This window comes from Muntiacus reevesi, chromosome 18 (genome assembly GCF_963930625.1).
Source record: "Muntiacus reevesi chromosome 18, mMunRee1.1, whole genome shotgun sequence".
NCBI lineage: Eukaryota > Metazoa > Chordata > Mammalia > Artiodactyla > Cervidae > Muntiacus > Muntiacus reevesi.
Window position 1 is genome coordinate 59,905,563 of NC_089266.1, and position 23,491 is coordinate 59,929,053.

At 39.1% G+C, this 23,491-nt stretch overlaps 1 protein-coding gene across 1 annotated transcript in view; it reads left to right on the plus strand.

Moving 5' to 3' along the window:
* Positions 1-23,491, plus strand: part of CA10 (carbonic anhydrase 10) — a 791,801-nt gene that overhangs the window by 108,741 nt on the left and 659,569 nt on the right. The window contains exon 2 of the mRNA XM_065909950.1: positions 14,245-14,319. Coding sequence (XP_065766022.1) covers positions 14,245-14,319 — 75 coding nt within the window. The remainder of the gene's footprint in view (positions 1-14,244; positions 14,320-23,491) is intronic.

Consider the following 23,491-nt stretch of genomic DNA (forward strand, 5'->3'; position numbering starts at 1 on the left):
TTCATTTTATTTAGATTGCTGGGTTTGGTGTGGCCTTTTTGTATTCTGGTGGTCTGTGGTTCCTTTTTATTGTGGAGGTTTCTCCCAGTGGGTGGGGTTGGGTGTTTGGCTTTTCGAGGTTTGCTGGTTAGAGAAGCTTGTGTCTGTGTTCTGGTGGGGGGAGCTGGATTTCTTTTCTCTGGAGTGCAATGGAGTGTCCAGTAGTGAGTTTTGAGATGGGTCTATGTGTTAGGTGTGACTTTGGGCAGCCTGTATGTTGACGGTCAGGGCTGTGTTCCTGCTTTGCTGGGGAATTTGCATGGTCTGTCTTGCTCTGGAACTTATTGGCTCTTGGGCGGTGATTGGTTTCATTGTAGGTATGGAGGCTTTTGGATGATCTCTTATTAATTAATGTTCCCTGTAGTCAGGAGTTCTCTGGTGTTCTCAGGTTTTTGGCTTAATCCCCTTGCCTCTGGATTTCAGTCTTATTTTTTCAGTAGCCCCAAGACTTCTCCCTCCATACAACACTTATAATAAAACTTCTAGGTTAATGGTGAAAAACTCACCACAGTGAGGGACACCCAGATAGGTTCACAGAGGTACATGAAGAAGAGGAGAGGGAGGAACGAGATAGAGGTGAGGAGGAGGAGAAGAAGGGGGTTTCAAAAGAGGAGAGACAGATCTAGTTTGTACTCTGTTCCCTAAGTGTTTTCCGCAGCCCAGAACACTCACAGAGATTCACAGAATTGGATTGAGAAGAGAAGGGGAAGGGAGGAGATAGAGGTGATCTGGGGGAGAAAAAGGAGAATCAAAAGGGGGAGAGAGTGATCAAACCAATAATCACACTCCTGAGTAAAAATGGGTACTGAAGGTTGGATTCTTCAATGTCCACAATTGGTATCAAATACTGAAAAACAAAGATTAAAAATCTAGAGTAGAGGTTAGACTCTTAAAAATACAGTAGTAAAAAACCACGAAAACAAAAAAAATTAAGACATATATATGGAGTTCACTTTAAAAATAGAGTCCTTTTTTTTTTTTTTTTTTTGGGCCAGGTTATAGTGTTATAAAAAAGAAAATTGAGGAGTAATAGAGGACTTAAAAAAAAAAAAGAAAAAAGTAAAAAAAAAAAAAGAAAGAAAAAAATGTTTTTAATTAAAAAAATAGTAGTAAAAATATATCTAGGAATTTCTCTGGAGCTGTTGCGGGCAGTGTGGGTTCGGTTCAGTTTCAGACAGCTCCTTGTTTGAGCTTACACTTCTCACTATCTATAGGCCCCTTCCAGTGTAGTCGGTGTTAACTACCGGGATTTTAATCTGCTGCACCTGTCACTTCTGAAGCGATTCTCTTTGTTTCTTTGGCTGCTGTTTGCAGGTCTCTTCAGTGGCTAATTTCTGCCCTGACACTCGCCAGCGTAGGTGGTCTCTTGTTCAGGTTCGCTTGTTCAGTCGTGCTGTGGGGAGGGGGTGGCGCTGCAGACAAATGTCACTGGCCTGTGTGGGGGGCACTCGCGGTTTTCCGGTCACACTGGGTTTGCCCCCAGTTGGGGCGGGTGTGTGCGCTTTCCCCGTTTACTCTTCTCAGGCTCCAGGCTACTCTCCAGGGAGCGGACCCTGCGTTGCGTGCACTTCCCAGGCCTATGCCGCTCAGATTCAGGTTTTCGGGTATTCCACGAAAGCACAGACTCGGTTGGGCCTGCGTTTTGTCCTTCCCCAGTCGGAGCAGCTCAGGCAGCCAGGAGCTTGATGAGCGCACTCTCCCCGGGTGCAGGGCACCTTCTGCCCTCCACGGTTGCAGCCTCGTTTCCGGGCGCGCCGGTCGGGTGCGCCTTGTGTCTCTTCTGGGGAGCTGGACTCTAGCTGCGACCCTCCCGGCAGATGTCGGCCATCCAGAATCTCAGGAAGTCTTTGGTTAGAAGCTGGGAGCCTGTTTGCAGTTTGGTAGGGGATGCCGTCTCTGGGGCCGAGTTTGCCCCCTCTCCCCTCCCCCCTGCCTCCTGCCTCCAGCGGGGGATGGGCCGGTCCGCCGCTGGCTAGCTCTTCTCTGGTATTTGCTCAGTCCTTCGTTCTGGGAACCGGTGGGTAGTGACTAAGTTTAGGGCTTTTCCCAACTTAATTCTTTCTCTCTTGCTATCCCACAGTTTAAGTTGCTATCTCACGTTAGCTCCCTGCGATTGCCCTCAGAGCATTTGGACCTGGTCCTTACCCTAAGCACTGCCGCCTGCTCAACTCTGTTCCGCCCCCGGTTGCTGGTGGCGGATGCGAATGTCTGGGGTACTTTTCTGCTGGGAGTTGCTTTTAGGCATGTAATCTGTGGGTTTTATTTATTTTTCCTCCCAGTTAGGTTGCCCTCCGAGATTCAAAAACTTCCTCCAGGCCCTCCAGTGTGAGGGTTTCCTGGTGTTTGGAAACGTCCTCTATTAAGACTCCCTTCCCCGGATGGATCTCCGTCCCTAACTCTATTGTCTCTCTTTTTATCTTTTATATTTTGTCCTACCTCCTTTCGAAGACAATGGATTGCTTTTCTGGGTGTCTGATGTCCTCTGCTAGCGATCAGGAGTTGTTTTGTGGAGTTTGCTCAGTGTTCAAATATTCTTTTGATGAATTTGTAGGGGAGAAAGTGGTCTCCCTGTCCTGTTCTTCCACCATCTTAGTTCCCTCTCGCCTCTGATAATGAACTTTTAAAGGGAGAATCATTTGGTGATGGGATCAGAATAAACAACAACACCTGTGTGCAGACTGTCTTCTAACTGGCTGATGGTAAGGCAGCAGTGCAGTGCTCCAGAAATCTCGTTCTCAGCCTGAGATTACCCTGTTCCACCTGGGCGGGGACCTTAGTTCCTATAGAAAAACTCAAAGGTGTTGCAAAGAGTGGGAAAGACTGAGCAACAGAACTGAGCTGATTGCTTTGCATATTCCTTAAGGAGGGACCAGGACCTTCCCCCACAGTTGCAGTACTGTTTCTTGAGTGTTCAGCCTTTGTTTCTGCATTCCCTCCCTTCTATGTTAAGTAACTATTTGAATCTGCCCTTTGGAATGCAGGGATGATCAAGGAAGCTGAATGAAGCCTATGCCCTATAAATAAAAAACGGGGACACAGAAAGGATTTGTACCTCTAAGGGTCCCCCATGGTCTGGGTTCTGTTTCATCACTTTGAAATATGGAGGATTCTATAAGACTTACCTTCATTCTATCCAGTTCAAAACTATTGTGTAGTCTATAGCTGGACAACATTTCTCTAACTTCCTTTACATTTAAATATATTAAAAAAAACTAAATTTCAATCAGTAAAATATAGGAAAGAGTAACGAGCCTTATAAGCAATTCTAAGCTTATGCCATGAAAACAACTTTCTGCTTCTGGCCTGTGATGTACATACACACCATGGTTGTTTGAATTCACATGTTGCAGAAAGCAGAGACACAAGACAGAAAGCCTGGGTGGGCGCTGTATTGGAGAGTTGTGCAACAATCAGTAAAACTAGTTTTGGATTTTACATATGTGAGAAATAAACTTGTACTATGCCATTGAGATTTTAGAATTTATTTTTTACAGCAGATAAACTAGCATTATAATAACTTACATTATTTTAACTAATATATTGCACAAATATTAACCTCAAATATGTTAAAAACTTCCTTTCAATTTCTTGATGAACTTTGGGCCCATCCAAAAAAGAAACCTAGAATATGTAGTCAAGTACAGTGAGTACATTCTAAATATTATTTTTGAAATGGAGTGGATTGGATTGAATCGTGTTGAATTGGGTTTAAATTAAATAAATTATACATAAAATGGTAAGAAACTTAAGAGATGACAAAGCTTTATTCCTGCTGGAAGGAACATGAAAGTTTTCAAGGAGAAAGTGGCCTTTAAGCTGGTATTAATACTTGAAGAGTTTAATTACTTTGCAGTGATGAAAGTGATGTTATAGGAAGAATAAATAGCATGAACAAATGACACATAAACAAGAGAAGACAGTTTAGTCTGACTAGGACATAGGGTCAGTCACTGAAAAAAAAATGTTTTATTTATTTCAGTATAGAAATATTTATTATTTTTTTATTTTTTATAGTTAATTTTTTATCATTTTTTTTATTAGACTAGAGTAAGTTTCAAAAATAGGTAAATTCATCACGCCCTAAAGAGCATTGAAAGCTTCAGTTGCCCATTATTGTGTAACCCACTGGAAACCACTGATGAGTTATTGTTGTGATCCTTGAGTGATGATCAGTGAGCCTGGATATTGCCTTATAAATAGTTGTCAGTCATCAAATAATTTTACAGAGGCCATGAAAGACACAAGTAGAGCAGTGCTTTAGGAAGAGCTGCCTTAATAGTGGGCCAGCTGTGGGGGCAGCTTCAGGGAGCATCGAGACAAAAAGCCCTGTGATTAGGCCTCTGTGACTGCCCATTAAGTCACTGCTGAGGGCCTCTGACTAGGTAGTATAAATGTGTAGGAAAGTGGATCAGAGCTACAGCAGAAGAATTGATGTCTTTTTTGGAGTTGAGCATAGATCAATATGGATTACTGTCAGCAGCGAGTAACAGAAAATGCCAATAATGTTTATTTCTCTTTTCTAAGGGTAGTCCTTCCAGCTCTGTCTATCTTGTTATTGGAAATAAGGCTTAAGCTTCCTAGTTAAGAATGGCTACTTGAGCTCTTCATAACATGTCCACATTGTAGAATCCTGGAAGAAATGTGAAGAGGCGTACCTCTTCCTGTGACATTTCCTGGATGTCCTGCACACTAACATCTCATTGGCCATAACTTAGTCTCATGTCCACACCTAGCCACATCTAGTTAAGAAAGTGTAGTCTTTATTCTGAGCAGTCAATATACCTTACTAAAAACCAAGACTTCTCTTGTTAAGGAAGAAGAGGAAAATGAATTATTAGCACTGCTTTTGTCACAGGGGCAAAAGACTTATTATAATTGTGAACTTCTGGAAAATAGCACTGCTTTTACCTAATGGATTGCTAGAAAAGTTGGATAGAACTGGAATGAAAAATCCAGGAGAGGAGTATAAATATTTAATTTATCTTTATTGAAATAGTGGCTGAGAGGTGGGCTTCTCTGGTGGCTCAGTGGTAAGGAATCTGCCTGCCAATGCAGTAGATACCAGTTTGATCCCTGGGTTGGGAAGATCTGCAGAAAGAAATGAGAACCCACTCCAGTGTTCTTGCCTGGGAAATCAAATGGACAGAGGAGCCTGGTGGGCTACAGTTCGTGGTGTCACAAAAAAAAGTTGGATACCACTTAATAACTAAACAACAAGCTGAGATACGTAGGATGAGCAAATCTCTCCAGCTTTCCAGATGATTCAAGTTTTAAGTTTTTTTTTTTTTTTCTTCTTTTTTTGTTGTTGTCTTTGTTACTTAAATACTGGAACTCTGGTTTGGTTCATCTGCAAAACTCAGATATGCTCATAATTCACTGTTTCCACCATTTATAGAGTATGTGACAGTGCCTGTCATGTAGTATATGATCAATAAATACTGAGTAGGTCAGAATCCGAAAGAGGGACCATATGTTGAGCTGATGGTATATGTAGGGGGAAAAAAAAAAGTTGTTAAAACCATCTTGCCAGTTCCTAAGAATTACATCTGATCTTATTTCCCACCACACTAATTGATTCCAGTGGGTCATTTTGTCTGCTTTTCCTGCATCCCCACTGGACTTTGGGCTTTGTCCCAGCAAATAACATAAGTTCCCTTCATAAGTTTCCTGAATCAGTTCTTTTCCCACTTCGACTTCTGTTCCACAGGTTTCTTGGTGACAATACTTTGACTTGAAAATGTCACGAGTGGTTTCAGGGGCTTTTGAACTCTCCTTGGGTCAGGAAGGTCTGTTTTTAACTTCTGTGAGTTGGCTCAGGATCTGGAGAATGAAGTGTGCAGATACTGCTTCTTCAAGCTATCATATCATTTCTTTCTTTCTTTTTTTATTTATTTTTTAAAATTTCAACCCGATTCAAGAAAAACTGTGTTCTAGTTTCTGTTTTCTGAACAACTTTCTGCTTCGTGTCATTTGCCAGATTCTTTTTCTGCCTTTTGGTTGCAGTGGCCCAGACCTCCCCCTCTTTCTCCCATGCCATACCATCAACTATTAACATCAAATAAAAGTAGTAGATGTTATATTGTAAGCACAAGGTATCATATTGACATGCTTTTGACAGCCTTTCAAGATAGTTGTTACCAATTTTTAGATAAGAACACTGGATGTTCTGTGGGGGTTTTTTTTGTTTGTTTGTTTTGTTTTTTTGTTTTTGAGAATTTGAAATATGAAATTATTTGCTCAAAGTGACACAAAATTTGGTAGTAAATCTAAATTCAATTACAGGTTGCTTTGTATCTTCCATTATTTCACACTGCTTTTCAAAAGATACCAGAAAGTCTGCTTATTTCCTTTCTTTTGAGTACGCCTTGCTAAATTCAAGCTGAAGATAGAAATGAGGAGATTTTAGTTTCATTAAAAGCTATTGGTTGTGATTGGAAATTATGTGTGAAATGAGATTAATCCTATAATTAACTAATTCATTGGTTTTAGAAATTGTCAATAGTTTATCAACTGTGGTTTAAGAATTGATTTATTATGTTAATTCTCTTTTAGTATTCTGAATACAGCACATACATTCTCCTTATTCCTGTGACTTCTGGGAGGCCAGGTGAATCTGGGCATGGACTTGAAACTTTCGAATCTGAAGCTTCTTCTATCTGTTTTAAAACATGAATAGATTTCACTACCAAATTGGTCTATAATATTTATGGGTAATACATCTATACCTGATTTCAAGATGATAAATAGTAGTGTAAAATAAAATACAAAATGTGTCTTCAGTTTGATGAAATATTCATTTCATCAATTTATGACAAAAGAGAATCATTCATTAGAGTTACAATACTTCTTGATACAATACTTCTTGCCTATTTTTCAGAAGTCAAAATTATGTTTAAATGGATTAGTATTGTTTTATCATTATTTGTCTGAAATTTCCTCAATATTTCCTTAAAAAATAATCATTGGCATTACTATGGCAATGCAAATTGCTAAACTTCTTTTTTTTTTTAAAGTAATTTAACAAGTGCACTTATGCATTCATTGTTCTTTGACTCTGATTTTGTTATACTGTCTCAAAGAAAGGTTCTTAAAGAGGGAGATCAGTGGACACTCTGGAACTGAAAAAAGATAATTGCAGTATTCAAACTAAAATGGTCAGTAGACAGGGAATCACTGGGAAGTCATGGCATGTTTACTAAAATAAATATTATATGCACATTAAAAATAAGAATAGAGAAAGTAACACATGACACATTGTTCGGTTAAAGAAGCAGAAAAGAAAATTATAGCTACACTTAGACAGATTAGAGCTGATCTTTTTATCCCCTTTCATTTGCATTCTGCTATTGTTACTATTTTAGTTACATGGTTCTTAAAATCTAGAAACTGTTTAACATTAAACTTATTTTAGAGTAAGGAAATGGCAACCCACTCCTTTATTCTTGCTCAGGAAATCTCACTGGATAGAGGAGCCTAGCAAGCTGCAGTCCATGGGGTCACAAAGGAGTTGGACACAATTTAGTGACTAAACAGCAACAAATGTGGGGAGGAGCCTGAGGGTGGGTATTCCTAACAAACTTGTGAATAGCATTTCTGAACGGTGCTGTACATGTCTTTCTCTCTTCCTAGATTTATTAAACAAATATTCACTAAAACTGTGCCCAATGCACCTATTATATGAGTTTCATTATAGTAGACAAGCCACAACATTTACACTTGAGATAGTTTTAATTTGCCTAAGGAGACAGGGCTATAGGAAAATCACAGATTAGAAATATGTGAAGAAATTGTTGCAGCCATGAGAAGACATGAATCCTAGATGCCATCCTTGAACAGAAGAAGGACGATAGACTAAAATTATAGGAAATCTGAATAAAGTGTGCGTGCGTGCAAAGTCACATCAGTCGTGTCCAACTCTTTGCAACCCTATGAACCATAGCCCACCAGGCTCCACTGTCCATGGGATTCCACTGTCCATACTGAAGTGGATTGCCATGATCTCCAGGGAATCTTCCTGACCCAGGAATTGAACCCACGTCTTTTATGTCTCATGCATTGGCAGGTGGGTTCTTTACTACTAGCACCACCTGGAAAACCCAAATAAAGTGTGGACTTTAGCTAATAATACTTTTTCAACGCTAGTTTATTAATATTGATAAATGTAGTAATGAAGTATGTTAGTAATAAAAGAGATGAGAAAGTGATATATATATAGGAACTCTGTACTATATTTGCAATGTTTCTATTAATCTACAAGTTCAAAAACAAGGAGAGAGAGAGAGGGGAAGAAGATAAGAAGACAGAAGAGAGAGAAGTAAAATAGTCAAAAGAATGGCATGGGGCCACTATCTTCTCTCCTATATCTTTGTTTTTAACCAATTTAAGTGACCTGTCCCTCTCAATTTAATTTTGTATTTTCCTCCTTGGTTTAACTTCTAAATATTGAACATCTTAGAACTCTATTCTTTGTCACTCTGGCCTCTCTCTACATATTTTCACTTTCTTCTTGGTGACCTCTTCTAAACCTATGGTTTTAAATATCATTTATATCTCAAAGAGTCATATATGTATGTCGTGTCTTGATCTCAGAACACCTTTTATATCCAACTGCCTACTTAACATCTGTCCATAATTGCTCATTAGCCTTCTCAAACAGAGCTCTTTACTTCACATTTCAAAGCTACTCTTCCCTTAGTATCCCTTGTAATCTCAATAACTATCAATATCTAGTCACTCAGGCCCAAAGCAGTAGAAGCTATCCTTGATCTATGGTCTTTAACTTCCTTCATTCTACTCGTCAGTCAGTCATATCACTCTTCTTCTAAAATATACAGAGAAATAAAATATGTATATATTTTATATAATGTGTGTGTGTGTGTGTGTAGTTCATTCACTTCTATTTTCACTAATATTATGCTAGTTGACTAGAGTAGGAAATGGCAACCCACTCCAGTATTCTTGCCTGGAAAATTCAATGGACAGAAGAGCCTGGTGGGCTACTGTTGCAAAGAGTCGGGCACAACTGAGTGGGTGTGTGTGCACACACATGGACACACACACACACACGTGCACACACACATGCGCACACACACGCACATGCTAGTTGAAACCACCATCTTCTTTCTCCTGGACTACTACCTAAATCATTAGGACTCATCTGGACCCTTTCTTCCCATATGTTGACTATGGTTCAAACACAATGACCACTTTTATGTTTCTGGGAAAAGCTAACACACTTGCTTTCTTAGGATCTTTTACTCCCCCTGAAATGTTACAGAAAATGATTTTCTGGAGGCCAGATCTTTTTTTGTTGTTATTTAAATCTTAGATTAAGTATCAAAATCTCAAAAGCCATCATTATTATACCTTCTAATGTGTCTTTCTGCATGCTGAGTTACTTCAGTAATGTGTGACACTTTGCGACCCTATGAACTGTAGCCCTCCATGCCCCTCTGTCCCTGGGATTCTCCAGTCAAAAATACTAGAGTGGGTTGCCATTTCCTCATCTAGCAGATCTTCTCAACCCAAGGATTGAACCTGCATCTCCTGAGTCTCCTGCATTGGCAGGCAGATTCTTTACCACTGTTGCACCAGGGAAGTGCATTCTGTGTTACTTCACCTTCTTTATTGTACCACAAAGTGCTTTCCTCTATTAGTGTTCTTCTTATAGTTAAGCTCAGTTTGTTTGCTGTTATCTGTCTCCTTCCAGGAGAACATAAGTTCTTGTACAATAGACTTTGTGTTCTTGATGCTTATAATTCTGCCTGATAGTCATAGGTACTCACCAAATGTTTACTGAATTAATGAAAGTGACAAATAATGCTGAAGAAGCTGAAGATGAACAGTTATATGAAGACCTACAAGACCTTCTAGAACTAAAACCCAACAAAGATGTCCTTTTCATTATAGAGGACTGGAATGCAGAAGTAGGAAGTCAAGATCTACCTGGAGTAACAGGCAAATTTGGCCTTGGAGTACAGAATGAAGCAGGGCAAAGGCTAATAGAGTATTGCCAAGAGAACGCATTGGTCATAGCAAACACTCTCCTCCAACAACAAGAAAACACTACACATGGACATCACCAGATGGTCTACACTGAAATCAGATTGATTATATTCTTATGCAACCAAAGATGGAGAAGCTCTATACAGTCAGAAAAAAAGCAAACAAACAAACAAACAAAAACTGACTGGGAGCTGACTGCAGCTCAGATCATGGACTCCTTATTGCCAAATTCAGACTTAAATTGAAGAAAGTACGGCAAACCACTAGACCATTTGGGTATGACCTAAATCAAATCCCTAATGATTATACAATAGAAGTGAGAAATAGATTCAAGGGATTAATTCTGATAGACAGAGTGCCTGAAGAATTATAGACAGAGGTTCATGACATTGTACGGGAGGCAGGGATCAAGTCCATCCCCAAGAAAAAGAAATGCAAAAAGGTAAAATGGTTGTCTGAGGAGGCCTCACAAACAGCTGTAAAAAGAAGAGAAGCAAAAGGAAAATGAGAAAAGTAAAGATATACCCATCTAAATGCAGAATTCCAAAGAATAGCAAGGAGAAATAAGAAAGCCTTTGTCAGTGATCAGTGCAAAGAAACAGAGGAAAGCAATACCATGGGAAAGACTAGAGGTCTCTTCAAGAAAATTAGAAATACCAAGGGAATATTTCATGCAAAGATGGGAAAAATAAAGAATAGAAGTCGTATGGACCTAACAGAAGTAGAAGATATTAAGAGGTGGCAAGATAAATAGAACTATACAAAAAAGATTTTCATGACCCTGATCATCATGAGGTTTGATCAACTCACCTAGAGCCAGACATCCTGGAATGTGAAGTCAAGTGGGCCTTAGGAAGCATCACTATGAACAAAGCTAGTGGAGGTGATGGAATTCCAGTTGAGCTATTTCAAACCCTATAGGATGATGCTGAGAAAGTGCTACACTCAATATGCCAGCAAATTTGGAAAACTGAGCAGTGGCCACAGGACTGGAAAAGGTCAGTTTGCATTCCAACCCCAAAGAAAGACAATGCCAAAGAATGCTCAAACTACCACACAACTGCACTCATCTCACATGCTAGCAAAGTAATGCTCAAAATTCTCAAAGCCAGGCTTCAACAGTATGTGAGCCATGAACTTCCAGATGTTCAAGATGGTTTTAGAAAAGGCAGAGGAACCAGACATCAAATTGCCAACATCTGTTGGATCATCTAAAAAGCAAGGGGGTTCCAGAAAAATATCTACTTCTGCTTTATTGACTATGCCAAAGCCTTTGACTGTGTGGATCACAACAAGCTGTGGAAAATTCTTCAATAAATGGGAATAATAGACCACCTGACCTGCCTCCTGAATAAAATGTATGCAGGTCAGGAAGCAAGAGTCAGAACTGGACATGAAACAACGGACTGGTTCCAAATCAGGAAAGGAGTACCTCAAGGTATTGTCACCCTGCTGATTTAACTTATATGCAGAGTGCATCATGAGAAATGCTGGGCTGGATGAAGCAAAAACTGGAATCAAGATTCCTGGGAGGAATATCAATAACCTCAGATATGCAGATGACACCACCCTTATGGCAGAAAGCAAGAAGTGACCAAAGAGCCTCTTGATGAAACTGAAAGAGGGGAGTGAAGAAGTTGACTTAAAACTCAACATTCAGGATACTTAAGATCATGGCATCTGGTCCCATCACTCCATGGCAAATAGATGAGGCAATAATGGAAACAATGACACACTTTATTTTTTTGAGCTTCAAAATCACTGGAGATGGTGACTGCAGCCATGAAAGTAAAAGACACTTGCTGCTTCGAAGAAAAGTTATCACCAACCCATACAGCATATTAAAAAGTAGAGGCAGTACTTTGCCAACAAAGGTTCGTCTAGTCAAAGCTATGGTTTTTCCCGTAGTCATGTATGGATGTGAGAGTTGGACTGTAAAGAAAGTTGAGCACCGAAGAATTGATGCTTTTGAACTGGGTTGTTGGAGAAGACTCTGGAGAGTCCCTTGGACTGCAAGGAGATCCAACCAGTCCCTTCTAAAGGAAATCCGTCCTGAATATTCATTGCAAGGACTGATACTGAAGCTGAAACTCCAATAACTTGTCCACATGATGTGAAGAACTGACTCATTTGAAAAGACCCTGATGGTGGGAAAGATTGACAGAGGGAGGAGAAGGGAACAACAGAGGATGAGATGGTTGGATGGCGTCACCGATTCAATGGACATGAGTTTGTGTAAACTCCGGGAGTTGGTGATGGACAGGGACCCCTGGCATGCTGCAGTCCATGGGGTTGCAAAGAGTCAGACACGACTGAGAGACTGAACTGAACTGAATGTTCTGAAATTCAGGGAGATGAGGGATTACAGTAGGCGGGGTCAGGGCAGGGGGAAGGTACATCAAAAGTGTGGAGAGAACAATAAATATGGTATTTGTCGTATCCTTGGGAAGAGCAGGTAGACAGAAATTTTGTAAAGATCATAAGATCAGAATGAATGGCAACTGTAGTAATTCTAGAATACCAGCTTCAGAATCAATGATATTAAGAACTTTCCTTTTCTTAATTTTCAACTTCAGGTACCTTTGAGCCTTTTAACCATGATCTCATTTTAAGCCTTTTGAATAAAAGTGATATAGGCTGCTCCACCACTTTTTTTAAATTTCTTTATTTCTTAATGCAAATTTTTATTTCAGCCCTGCTTCGGTCTGGACCAAAGTATAAGGTGATTCTAAATTATATCTATCTTCTGTGGTTGGAACTGCCACAAGAAAGAGAATAAAATCGAAATAGTTTTTTTCTTACTATCAAAAGAAAGACCTTGGATATGTGTATTTCCTTATCTGGTAGTGATGACAGTTTTCATTGTCAACCCCCCCGCCCCCCCCCCTTTTTTTTTTTAATTAATTGCCTTGATTTTTCCCAGGGGCTTGTTGCACATCAAGTAAAGATCCCAATCCATAGCTAAAGAAAAGTGGAGAACACAGCAGAAGCTAAAACTGCTTTCTGTTCACATGTTTGCTCTGAGAAATTCTTAATCAGCTCTTCACCCACTGGAAGTCAGATGGAAGCAACTGCAAGATGACTATTGAGGATCTTCTTGTGAAAGGCACTCAGTCATGTCTGACTCTTTGCGACCCCATACAGTCCATGGAATTCTCCTGGCCAGAAGACTGGAGTGTGTAGCCTTTCCCTTCTCCAGGGGATCTTCCCAACCCAGGGATTGAACCCAGGTCTCCTGCATTGAGGGCAGATTCTTTGCCAGCTGAGCCACCAGGGAAGCATTAAAATGGAAATGCAGTACTTCTCTTGTTTCCCTAGCTGAGATAAACCCCTATAGTACTACAGCAGAACTTTAAATGAGTTGCCTTTTAAATGTACTGTCCTGTCTTTCCAAATTGCCAATTTAAATGGGAATTTAGGAACATAGTATGTGAAAGCCTTTGTTTTCTTCAATTATAATCTGTATCTATCATGTTTTGTATTTGATATCATCCAATGAGCCCTGATTAGGCTGACTGATTTTTGCAGGGTGAATTTGGATCATTCTCAATGCATGTCAAAGAAAGCTAGCAAAAACTGTGCAGTTCCATCATAAGAGACTTGATTCAGATGCTCTGACTGTCTTGCGGCCTGCTAAAATCTTATATAATGCCACATCTTAATGGATGAGTAGCTGAAGAAACAATGAATGGAAATGGACAGAGGTCAATGTGTTTTGCAATTCTCTTGATATAACAGAGTCTTTCAGTTTTGCTTTTGTCAGTTGGAACATTTTTAATTATTCAGGGGCTCCCTTTTGCTTCTTTTTAAATTGCATTTCTTGATTCTTCAGTCAGACTGATAGGTCTTCCTTATATAGATGTATGTGTGTACTTATGTGTAGGGGGCAGGATAAACAAAAGAGGTGAGTTAGAGATAAGTGATGGGAAATTCAAATAGGCATAAATACATCCTTACTATTTCTCTTCAGTAGACATATCCTGAGTGTTTTTTAAAATAAAACTTTATGACAGTGTCTTTACAGGTTAATAAGCACATTGAAAATAAAGAGGGGGGAGGTTGCTGTTGCATTCTGTAGTTTGACTTTTGGGTAGAAAAGGATTATTTTATGTATAGTCACTCTTCTTTATCGGACAACCAGGATACAGTACTTCTCTTCTGTCTTCTTAGTCTCTTTTCTCCTTTGTTTTTTTCCTTTAGCTCAACAGAATTCACCAAAAATCCACGAAGGCTGGTGGGCATACAAGGAGGTGGTCCAGGGAAGCTTTGTCCCAGGTAAATGCACATTTATTCTTCTTACTTTATTTTTAGGAAAGTAATATGAGTGAAATCTATTATTTCCAGAATTTCACATTTGCTATATGGCATAGAATCTATTGTATAAGTCACCATAGACTGATTTAGGTGCTAGATCAATACTGCCTTAAGAGCAAGTTTATTAAATGAGTGCCAGTTTAACCAATACTGTGTTTTTTCTTCTGAGCTTATATCTTAAGGTTCTTCCATCTACAGACGCCTCTGTCGGGGAGATGCAGGAGTCAGGGTTGAGGTTCTGTATGCTGAAATTTGGTTGAGAAAGAGCTTTTTTTTTTTTTTAATGTCAAGGAGACAGGTAGTCTGGCAAGGCTGATCATAGAAGTGAGGCTGACTGTGATGCATGTTATCTCTGATGTTACTTTAGTAATATTCATGGTCAGGACTTAATTGGGCCAAGTATCAGATGAAAAATAACAGGCCAAGTAGATGTTGTCATCTTGAGGGGAGAGAACTGAAGACAGGTTAGAGCCAGAAACATGCCATAACTTAAGTTCTGAAACAAGGTGGAGGGTCCTTGTCTTCCCTTACTGCTCTTATCCTCTTCACAATCCTCAGTCTCCTGCTTCAAGACTTTCATAGGGAAAGAGGCAAGAAAAAGAGCAGGAATGTTAAAGAGAAGGATGGACAGGAAGGCAGGTGAGATATTTCAAGGTATTTTTAACTGCTTATATGTGAGAGGATAAGAAATAAAACTCTCAAATGGAGTCAGTATGGGGTTCCAACTCAGGCACGGAAAATAGAGGACCCCAAGTGTCAGTTTAGGTTTTTGCGGTTGGTGGCAGGTGGGAAGAGTGGTGCCCCCAGGCCACCTGGCTCATTCTTGGATGCTGTGTCTTCTTTCCCTGTCCTGTAGACTTCGTTATATCAGCTGCTTAGAGCTGAGAGAGTTGTTAGACTCCTCTGAACCTCACTTTTCTCATTGGTATTGTGGGACACAAATTTCAATACGAGGAAACCAGGCATGGTGAGGAAGAGTGAATGGCCCAGGGCAAAGGCAGCTGACTGCTAGTTAGTTTCATAAATTAGTATTATTAACTTAGTAAATTTACTAGGGCACATTTATTTCTTGGTACAGTGGGCATAGAAACTAGGCTTGAGTAATTCACCTGAAAATGATCATGTTTCTAATAATAGTCTTACAATAACTTGATTGACATAATTGTGTTCATATGACATGACAGAGATATATGACAGTTTATACTTATGATTGGGGGCATCCCTTTCCAATGACTAGAAGGCTGGCATATATATATATATATTTTTTTTTTTTTTTTTTTTTTCTGAGAAATCTGCTTTTGTTCAGGATATCTGGGAAATTACATTTATAGTGATATGTTTTATGGTTTGTGATTATTAGAGCAACAAAGCGCATTCTGCCAGATTATAGGGAGTCTTGCTAAACTAGTAATATCCTCCCTACTGATTGAAATGCTCATGGATAATCCTGGGGAGGGTCTGAAAAATTTTACTTTTCTGCCCCATATTTTTAAAATTACTTTATCTATTTACTTTTATTTATATATTTATATATTATTGAAGTATAGTTGACTTACAGTGTTTCGTGTGCACAGCAAGGTGATTCATTTATACATAATATACATATATCAATATTGAAATTATTTTCCATTATAGGTGATTGCAAGATATTGGCTACATTTCCCTATGCTATACAGTAAACCCTGTTGTTTGTTGCATATCTATTTTAATTAGAAATCTAGCATTGTATTCATTGTAAGTCAAGCAAGTGGAGTCAAAATGTCATAAATGTTTTAGTTAGGCAAAAATTCATGTGTTTTCTAAAATATATATACACGTGAATTTCACATTCATGTGTATATAAATATTATACATACATAATATGTATACAAAAGCTTTTCTACTATGCTTGATGAAGTTTTGAGAAGGAACATCAAAAAAATAAAAAGAAGAGATGGAGAAATTGGAAAATATAAACTAAATGAAATGGGAGTACTGAATATTAAATAGAAAAAGTGAAACAAACAAGATAAAAGTAAAAGATCATCATATATTTCAGTTGTTTTTAACATGGCTGCTCATTAGAAACATATCTGGAGCTCTGGAGGAAAAAAAATATCTGGCATTTTTTTTTTTTTTAATTTTATTTAGTTTTTTTTTTTTCCTAGTGGGTTTTGTCATACATTGATATGAATCAGCCATAGAGTTACACGTATTTCCCATCCCGATCCCCCCTCCCACCTCCCTCTCCACCTGATTCTTCTGGGTCCTCCCAGTGCACCAGGCCCGAGCACTTGACTCATGCATCCAACCTGGGCTGGTGATCTGTTTCACCATAGATAACATGCATGCTGTTCTTTCGAAACATCCCACCCTCACCTTCTCCCACAGAGTTCAAAAGTCTGTTCTGTACTTCTGTGTCTCTTTTTCTGTTTTGCATATAGGGTTATCATTACCATCTTTCTAAATTCCATATATATGTGTTAGTATAGTGTAATGTTCTTTATCTTTCTGGCTTACTTCACTCTGTATAATGGGCTCCAGTTTCGTCCATCTCATTAGAACTGATTCAAATGAATTCTTTTTAACAGCTGAGTAATATTCCATGGTGTATATGTACCACAGCTTCCTTATCCATTCGTCTGCTATTTTAAAAAATGTTCAAGATAATTCTGATATGCATCTGGATTTGAAAAAGTGATTACAGGCTATTCTATTAAGTCTTACTTTTGGTGGTATAGAGTTATTTTAGTTTTCTGTTGACCAATCATAATACAGTGGTAATATGTGAGTAACAGTTAACATAGTCACAATAGTAAGATATGTTTATGAGTTTTCACAATCAGTAGCGGGACAAATAGTTAATTACAATTGCAAGTAATAATGGAAACATGATTAACCTAGCTATAAGATAATTACTCAGAATTTGGAGAGTCAAGCTGAGTGATGTGGTAAGTGGAAATGCATTCATGCACATATTGTCATCTTCCCATCCAGTATATGTCTTTTGGTTGGTGCATTTAATCCATTTACAGCTGAGGCAGTTTTCCATATGTATGATCCTATTACCATTTTCTTTATGTTTTTGGATTTTCTTTTCCTTCTCTTGTGTTTCCTGCCTAGAGAAATTATTTTAGCATTTGTTGTAAAGTTGGTTTGTTGGTGCTGAATTCTCTTAACTTTTGCTTGCCTAGAAAACTTTTGATTTCTCCATGAAATCTGATTGAGAGTCTTGCTGGGTAGAGTATTCTTAGTTGTAGGTTCATATGTCATTCCATTCCCTTCTGGCTTGTAGAGTTTCTGCTGAGAAATCAACTGATAGCCTGATGGGGTTCCCTTGTATATTTTTTGTTCTTTTTCCCTTTGTGCTTTTAATACTTTGTATTTGTCTCTAATTTTCATCAGCTTGACTGCCGTGGTCTTGGTTTATTCTTCTTTCAATTTATCCAGCCTGGGACTCTTATGCTTCCTGGACTTGATTAACCGTTTCCTTTCCCATGTTAGGGAAGAGTTCAGCTGTTCTCTCTTCAGTTATTTTCTCAGGTCCTATCTCTCTCTCTCTTCTCCTCCTGGGACCCCTAAAATGTGAATATTGGTGTGTTTAATGTTGTTCCAGAGGTCTCTTATGATGTCTTCATTTCTTTTCATTCTTTTTTCTATATTCTATTCTGTGGTAGTGATTTCCATCATTCTGTCCTCCAGGTCACTTATTCATTCTTCTGCCTCGGGTATTTTGCTATGGATTTCTTCTAGTGTCTTATTCATCTCTGTTTATTTGTTCTTTAGTTGTTCTAGGTCTTTGATAAACATTTCTTGCATCTTCTCCATTGTTTCCCTGAGATCCTGGATTATCTTCACTATCGTTATTCTGAATTCATTTTTTAGAAGGTTACCTATCTCCACTTCATTTAGTTGTTTTTCTGGAGTTTTATCTTGTCCCTTCATCTGAGACCTAACTTTCTGCTTTTTCATGATGACTGACTTTCTGTAATATGGTTTTTATTTTAACCACTGTGGGACTGTGGTTCTTCTTGCTTTGTCTGTCTCCCCTCTGATGGAGGAGGCTAAGAGCCTTGTGCAAGCTTCCTGATGGGAGGGACTGGCAGAGGGAAAAATTGGATCTTGCTCTGGTGGGCAGGGCCATGCTCAGTAAAGGTTTAATCCAACTATATGTTGATAGATGGGGTTGTGCTCCCTCCCAGCTCGTTTGGCTTGAGATCTTTTAGCCCTGAGGTCTAATGGCTTTATGGTAATGTTAGTTGCAACTTCCAAAAGGGCTTACACCAAGGGAGAACTTCCCAGCCTGCTGCTGCCAATGCCCCTGTCCCTATGGTGAGTCCTGGCCTACCCACATCCCAACAGGAGACCCTCCAATACTAGCAGGTAGTTTTGGTTCAGTCTCCTGGGGAGTCATTGCTTCTTTCCTCTGAGTCTTGGTACATGCAAGATTTTATTTGTGTCCTCCAAGAGTGGAGTCTCTGTTTACCCCAGTCCTGTGGAAGTCCTATAATCAAACCCCTCTTGTCTTTAACATCAGATTCCCTGGGGATTCCTGGACCCTTTGTCAGATCCCTAGGCTGGGAAGCCTGATGTGGGGTTCACAACTTTCAAAATGGGAGAATGTCTTTCGTATTATTGTTCTACAGTTTGTGGGTCACCTACCTGGCAGGTATAGGGTTTTATTTTATCATGATTGTGCTTCTCCTACCATCTTGCTGCAGCTTCTTCTTTGTCTTTGGATATGGGGTATCTTTCTTTGGTGGGTTTCAGCATCACCTGTCGATGGTTGCTGAAAAGCTAGTTGCAATTTTGGTGCTCTCACAGAAGATGAATGCACATCCTTCTTCTCCACCATCTTGAACTGCACTCCTTTGTCCCATACTTTAAAAATGAATAAAATTACTTATTTGGCTGCACTGGGTCTTAGTTGCAACACGCGAGATCTTCCTTGTGTCATGTGGGACCTTTCACTGTGGCACACGGCCTCTAGCTGTGGCACTCAGGCTCATTAATTGTGGCATGGACACAGGGGCTATGTGGTTCTCTCAAACGGGCTGCAGAATGCATGGCCTCAATAATTGCAACACACAGGCTTAGCTGCTCTGTGGCATGTGGGATCTCAGCTCTGTGACCAGGGATCAAAACTATGCCTCCTGCATTACAAGGCAGATTCTTAACCATTGTATACCAAGGTAGTCCCCCTGCCCCGGTCTTTTTTTTTTTTTTTTTTCTTTCTTCCCCTCTGTTTACACGTTCTTTCTTTACATGTACTCAAGTCCGTGTTTTGAGTTGGTGGTTTTAAGACGACCACAGGAGAAGTTTTATCTTTTCTTCATGCACTGACTTAAAAGAATCTAATTTTCCCTCATTTCCAGTTTTAAAATGAGTTAATATGTATAAAACCTGCTACATGGGAAGCAGTAAGATGTGGAGTTATGAGCATGGACTCTGGAGTTGGACAGACCTGGAGTTTAATCTGGGTTCTATGGCTTCTTTCTGGTAGAACTGTCAGCAAGTTGCCTACCAACTCTCAGTCCCCTGGGTTCTTCATCTGTTAGAACAGAAATAAGGGAAAAATCATTCTCACAATGTTTTGTGAGGATTAAATTATATAATATAGGTAATGTGTCTGGTGCATGCATTGAGTCAGTACCAGTCAGTTACTGTTGGCATTATTATCATTATTTTACCTAACAGCATAATTGGATATTTAATATTTCTCTGTTTGAGAAAGAGAACCATACACTGAAAAATGTAATCATGCAAGTGAGGGTCTCTCATGATGTTAGAACATGCAAGGTGCTTAGTAAATATTCCTTGAATTTGTGAGCTCAAAGTGTCTTTGATGACAGTAGTCATCAAAGAGGTAACTTCATCATCCTCTATATTTAAGAGTCCCAAAGCACTTTGGCTTCTTGGTAAAGACTGGTATTCGATGACCTCGTTTTCTAAACTTTTCAGTTCAGTTCAAATGCTCAGTCGTGTCTGACTCTTTGCGACCTCATGGACTGCAGCACGCCAGGTTTTCCTGTCCATCACCAGCTCCTGGAGTTTGCTTAAACTCATGTCCGTTGAGTTGGCAATGCCTTCCAACTATCTCATCCTCTGTCGTCCCCTTCTCTTCCTGCATTCAGTCTTTCCCAGTATCAGGTCTTTTGCATCAGGTGGCCAAAGTTTTGGAGTTTTAGCTTTAGCATCAGTTCTTCCAGTGAATATTCAGTACTGATTTCCTTTAGGATTGATTTGCTTAATCTTGTAGCCCGAGGGACTCTCAAGAGTCTTCTCCAACACCACAGTTCAAAAGCACCAATTCTTCAGCACTCAGCTTTCTTTATAGTCCAACTCTCACATCCATACATGACTACTGGAAAAACCATAGCTTAGAGTAGATGGACTTTTGTTGGCAAAGTGATGCCTCTGCTTTTTAAAATGCTGTCAAAGTTGGGCATAGCTTTTCTTCCAAGGAGCAAGCGTCTTTTAATTTCATGGCTGCCTTCACCATCTGCAATAATTTTGGAGTCCAAGAAAATAGAGTCTGTCACTGTTTCCATTGTTTCCCCATCTATTTGCCAGGAAGTGATGGGACTGGATGCTATGATGGTTGTTTGCATCATAAGATTTTTTTTTTTTTAATATAGTTCTTCTGTTTAAAATATTTTAAACTTTTGGGAACTTCAAATCCCTTTAAAAAGATAAGAGTCATGAGGATTTATGAATTAAGTAATTGGACCTGAGGCTCTAATATTTGACAGACTCCAGACTACCCACTTTATCTGAATTGGTGCTTTGGTCAATGGCCCCTTTTTCTCTTATTATCATTACGAAATATAAGCTTAAGAGTGTTCTTTACTTTGCTGCTGGGACTTTTTTTTTCTTTTTAGATTATCAATGTGTAAAGAAAATAGACCCTCATATTACTGGATTATTTGAAAAAAAAATTATTGTCCCATGAATTTTTACAAATGTCCAGAAATAATTATCAGTTAACATAGTATTGTAAATCTGTGACTTTAATGCAGCTTGTGGTAGATAAAACTACATGATTTCTGTGGCAATGGCCAAAATAAGGTTGATTTAGCATTGGAATATCCCATTTTGCCTGGTTCAACAGTATTTAAGAAGTAGCCAGCTGATGCTGAGCACATGTGTGGGACTGTTGTTAAAAATCTAACTGTACGTGACTCTTATATAAGGGTAAACCCACACCCTAAAGAAGAAGATAAGCCATAAAACCATGACTTAGTATAAGGGTTCTAACAGGACTTACAGGACACGTAAAGGAGGCCATAAAGAGTTGGGATTCATTCTAACTGGTGTTCAACAGACTTTGTTGTTTACTTGCTTAAATCTATGCTTCATCCGGCATCACTCATTTTGCCTTACAGACAGAGCCCCATTTTATTTGAGTGTTAACCTCCACGTGGTCACGAACTCAGGGAAGGAGACCCTCCCAATCCCCAAAATGTTTTTCTTGGCTGATATCTACACCAGTCATGGTGCTTTCAGCCTCTTTATTGACAGTAATTGATTTAGACGTCATGAAGGCCAATTTTATGTGTCAAATTGGTTAGTCTACAGTACCCAGATATTTGATCAAACATTATTCTAGATGTATCTATGAATATATTTTAAAAATGAGATCAACATTTTCATTGGTAGACCCTGAGTAAAGCATATTACCTCCATAATGTTAGTCGGCTTCATCCAATCAGCTGTAGACTTTAAGAGAAAAAGGCTGAGGGAAATTGTGCTTGAAGAAGTTTTTGGCCTTCAGTTGCAACAGCAGCTGCTCCAAACTGATGGCCTATCAATTTAGGATGGCCTAAAATTTTGGATATGTCATTATTCATAATCATGTGAACCAGTTCCTTGAAATATCTCTCTCTGTGGACACATACATGCACGCACACACACACACACACACACACACACACACACACAAACATGAACATTCTGTTTTTTCTGTTTCTCTGCTTCTGCTGTTGCTGCTGCTAAGTCACTTCAGTCATGTCCAACTCTGTGTGACCCCATAGATGGCAGCCCACCAGGCTCCCCTGTCCTTGGGAATCTCTAGGCAAGAACACTGGAATGGGTTACCATTTCCTTCTCTGTTTCTCTGGGACACTCTAATACACTAACACAGATATGAACATATGATGACTATTTCTATTCATTGCTTGAGAGGGGAAGTCTGCTGAACAACTTGGGAGCAAAAACTACACTAAAGATGCCAGAACAGAAAGTTGGAAATAATTCAGATCTTTTATGGCCCTCTTGAGCATTGAATTAACTATTGGACTGCCTCAGCAATTTTTTTTTCTAATGATAACAAAGTATCTTATCATTGGAGCCACTTTGAGTTAGTTTTTCTTTTACTTGCAGCCCAAAACATTCTTTGAGATTCACATATACATCAGTATATGGGGAAAGAAAGGAAGTATTTTGGAACTGGGTGTTGACAATCTTCAGGTTTATCCAAAGTGAATAAAGAGGACAATGTGAGGATTATCAGAGTAAACAGCATTTGGCAAAGAAGGGTGAAAATTTACTATGGGTTTGGGGAGTGGTGGGTACCTCTAAGTCTCGAAAAGGCAGGCTACACAGTGGAATATGATGAGCTAGGGGCTTAGCAGTGCTAACAGGGGCCACACTGTGAAACTTTATGTTCCATGTTCAAGAACTTAGACACAGTTTTGTTTTTGTTTTTTTAAATTAACTTGTTTTTTTATTGAAGGATAATTACTTTACGGAATCTTGCTGTTTTCTGTCAAACCCCAACATGAATCAGCCATAGGTATACATATGTCCCCTCCCTTGTGAAACTCCTACCCTCTCCCTCCCCATCCTATGCCTCTAGGTTTATACAGAGGCCCTGTTTGAGTTTCCTGAGACATAACAGTGGATTCGCATTGGCTATCTATTATGTCTCTTCAGAGCTTTAAAAAGGTCTTATACTTCTCTTATTAAAAGGACATAATTTTTTTTTTTAAGTAGAAGAATTATAAGATATTTTTAAGCTCTGAATAGACATAATCAAATATGTTTTTTAAAAGCCAGCTATGTGTCAAATGGCCATGGACAAGACAGAATTATAACTATTTATAATGCAACTGTTAATGAAAAAGACTAGAAGACTAGCATAAAAGATATATAA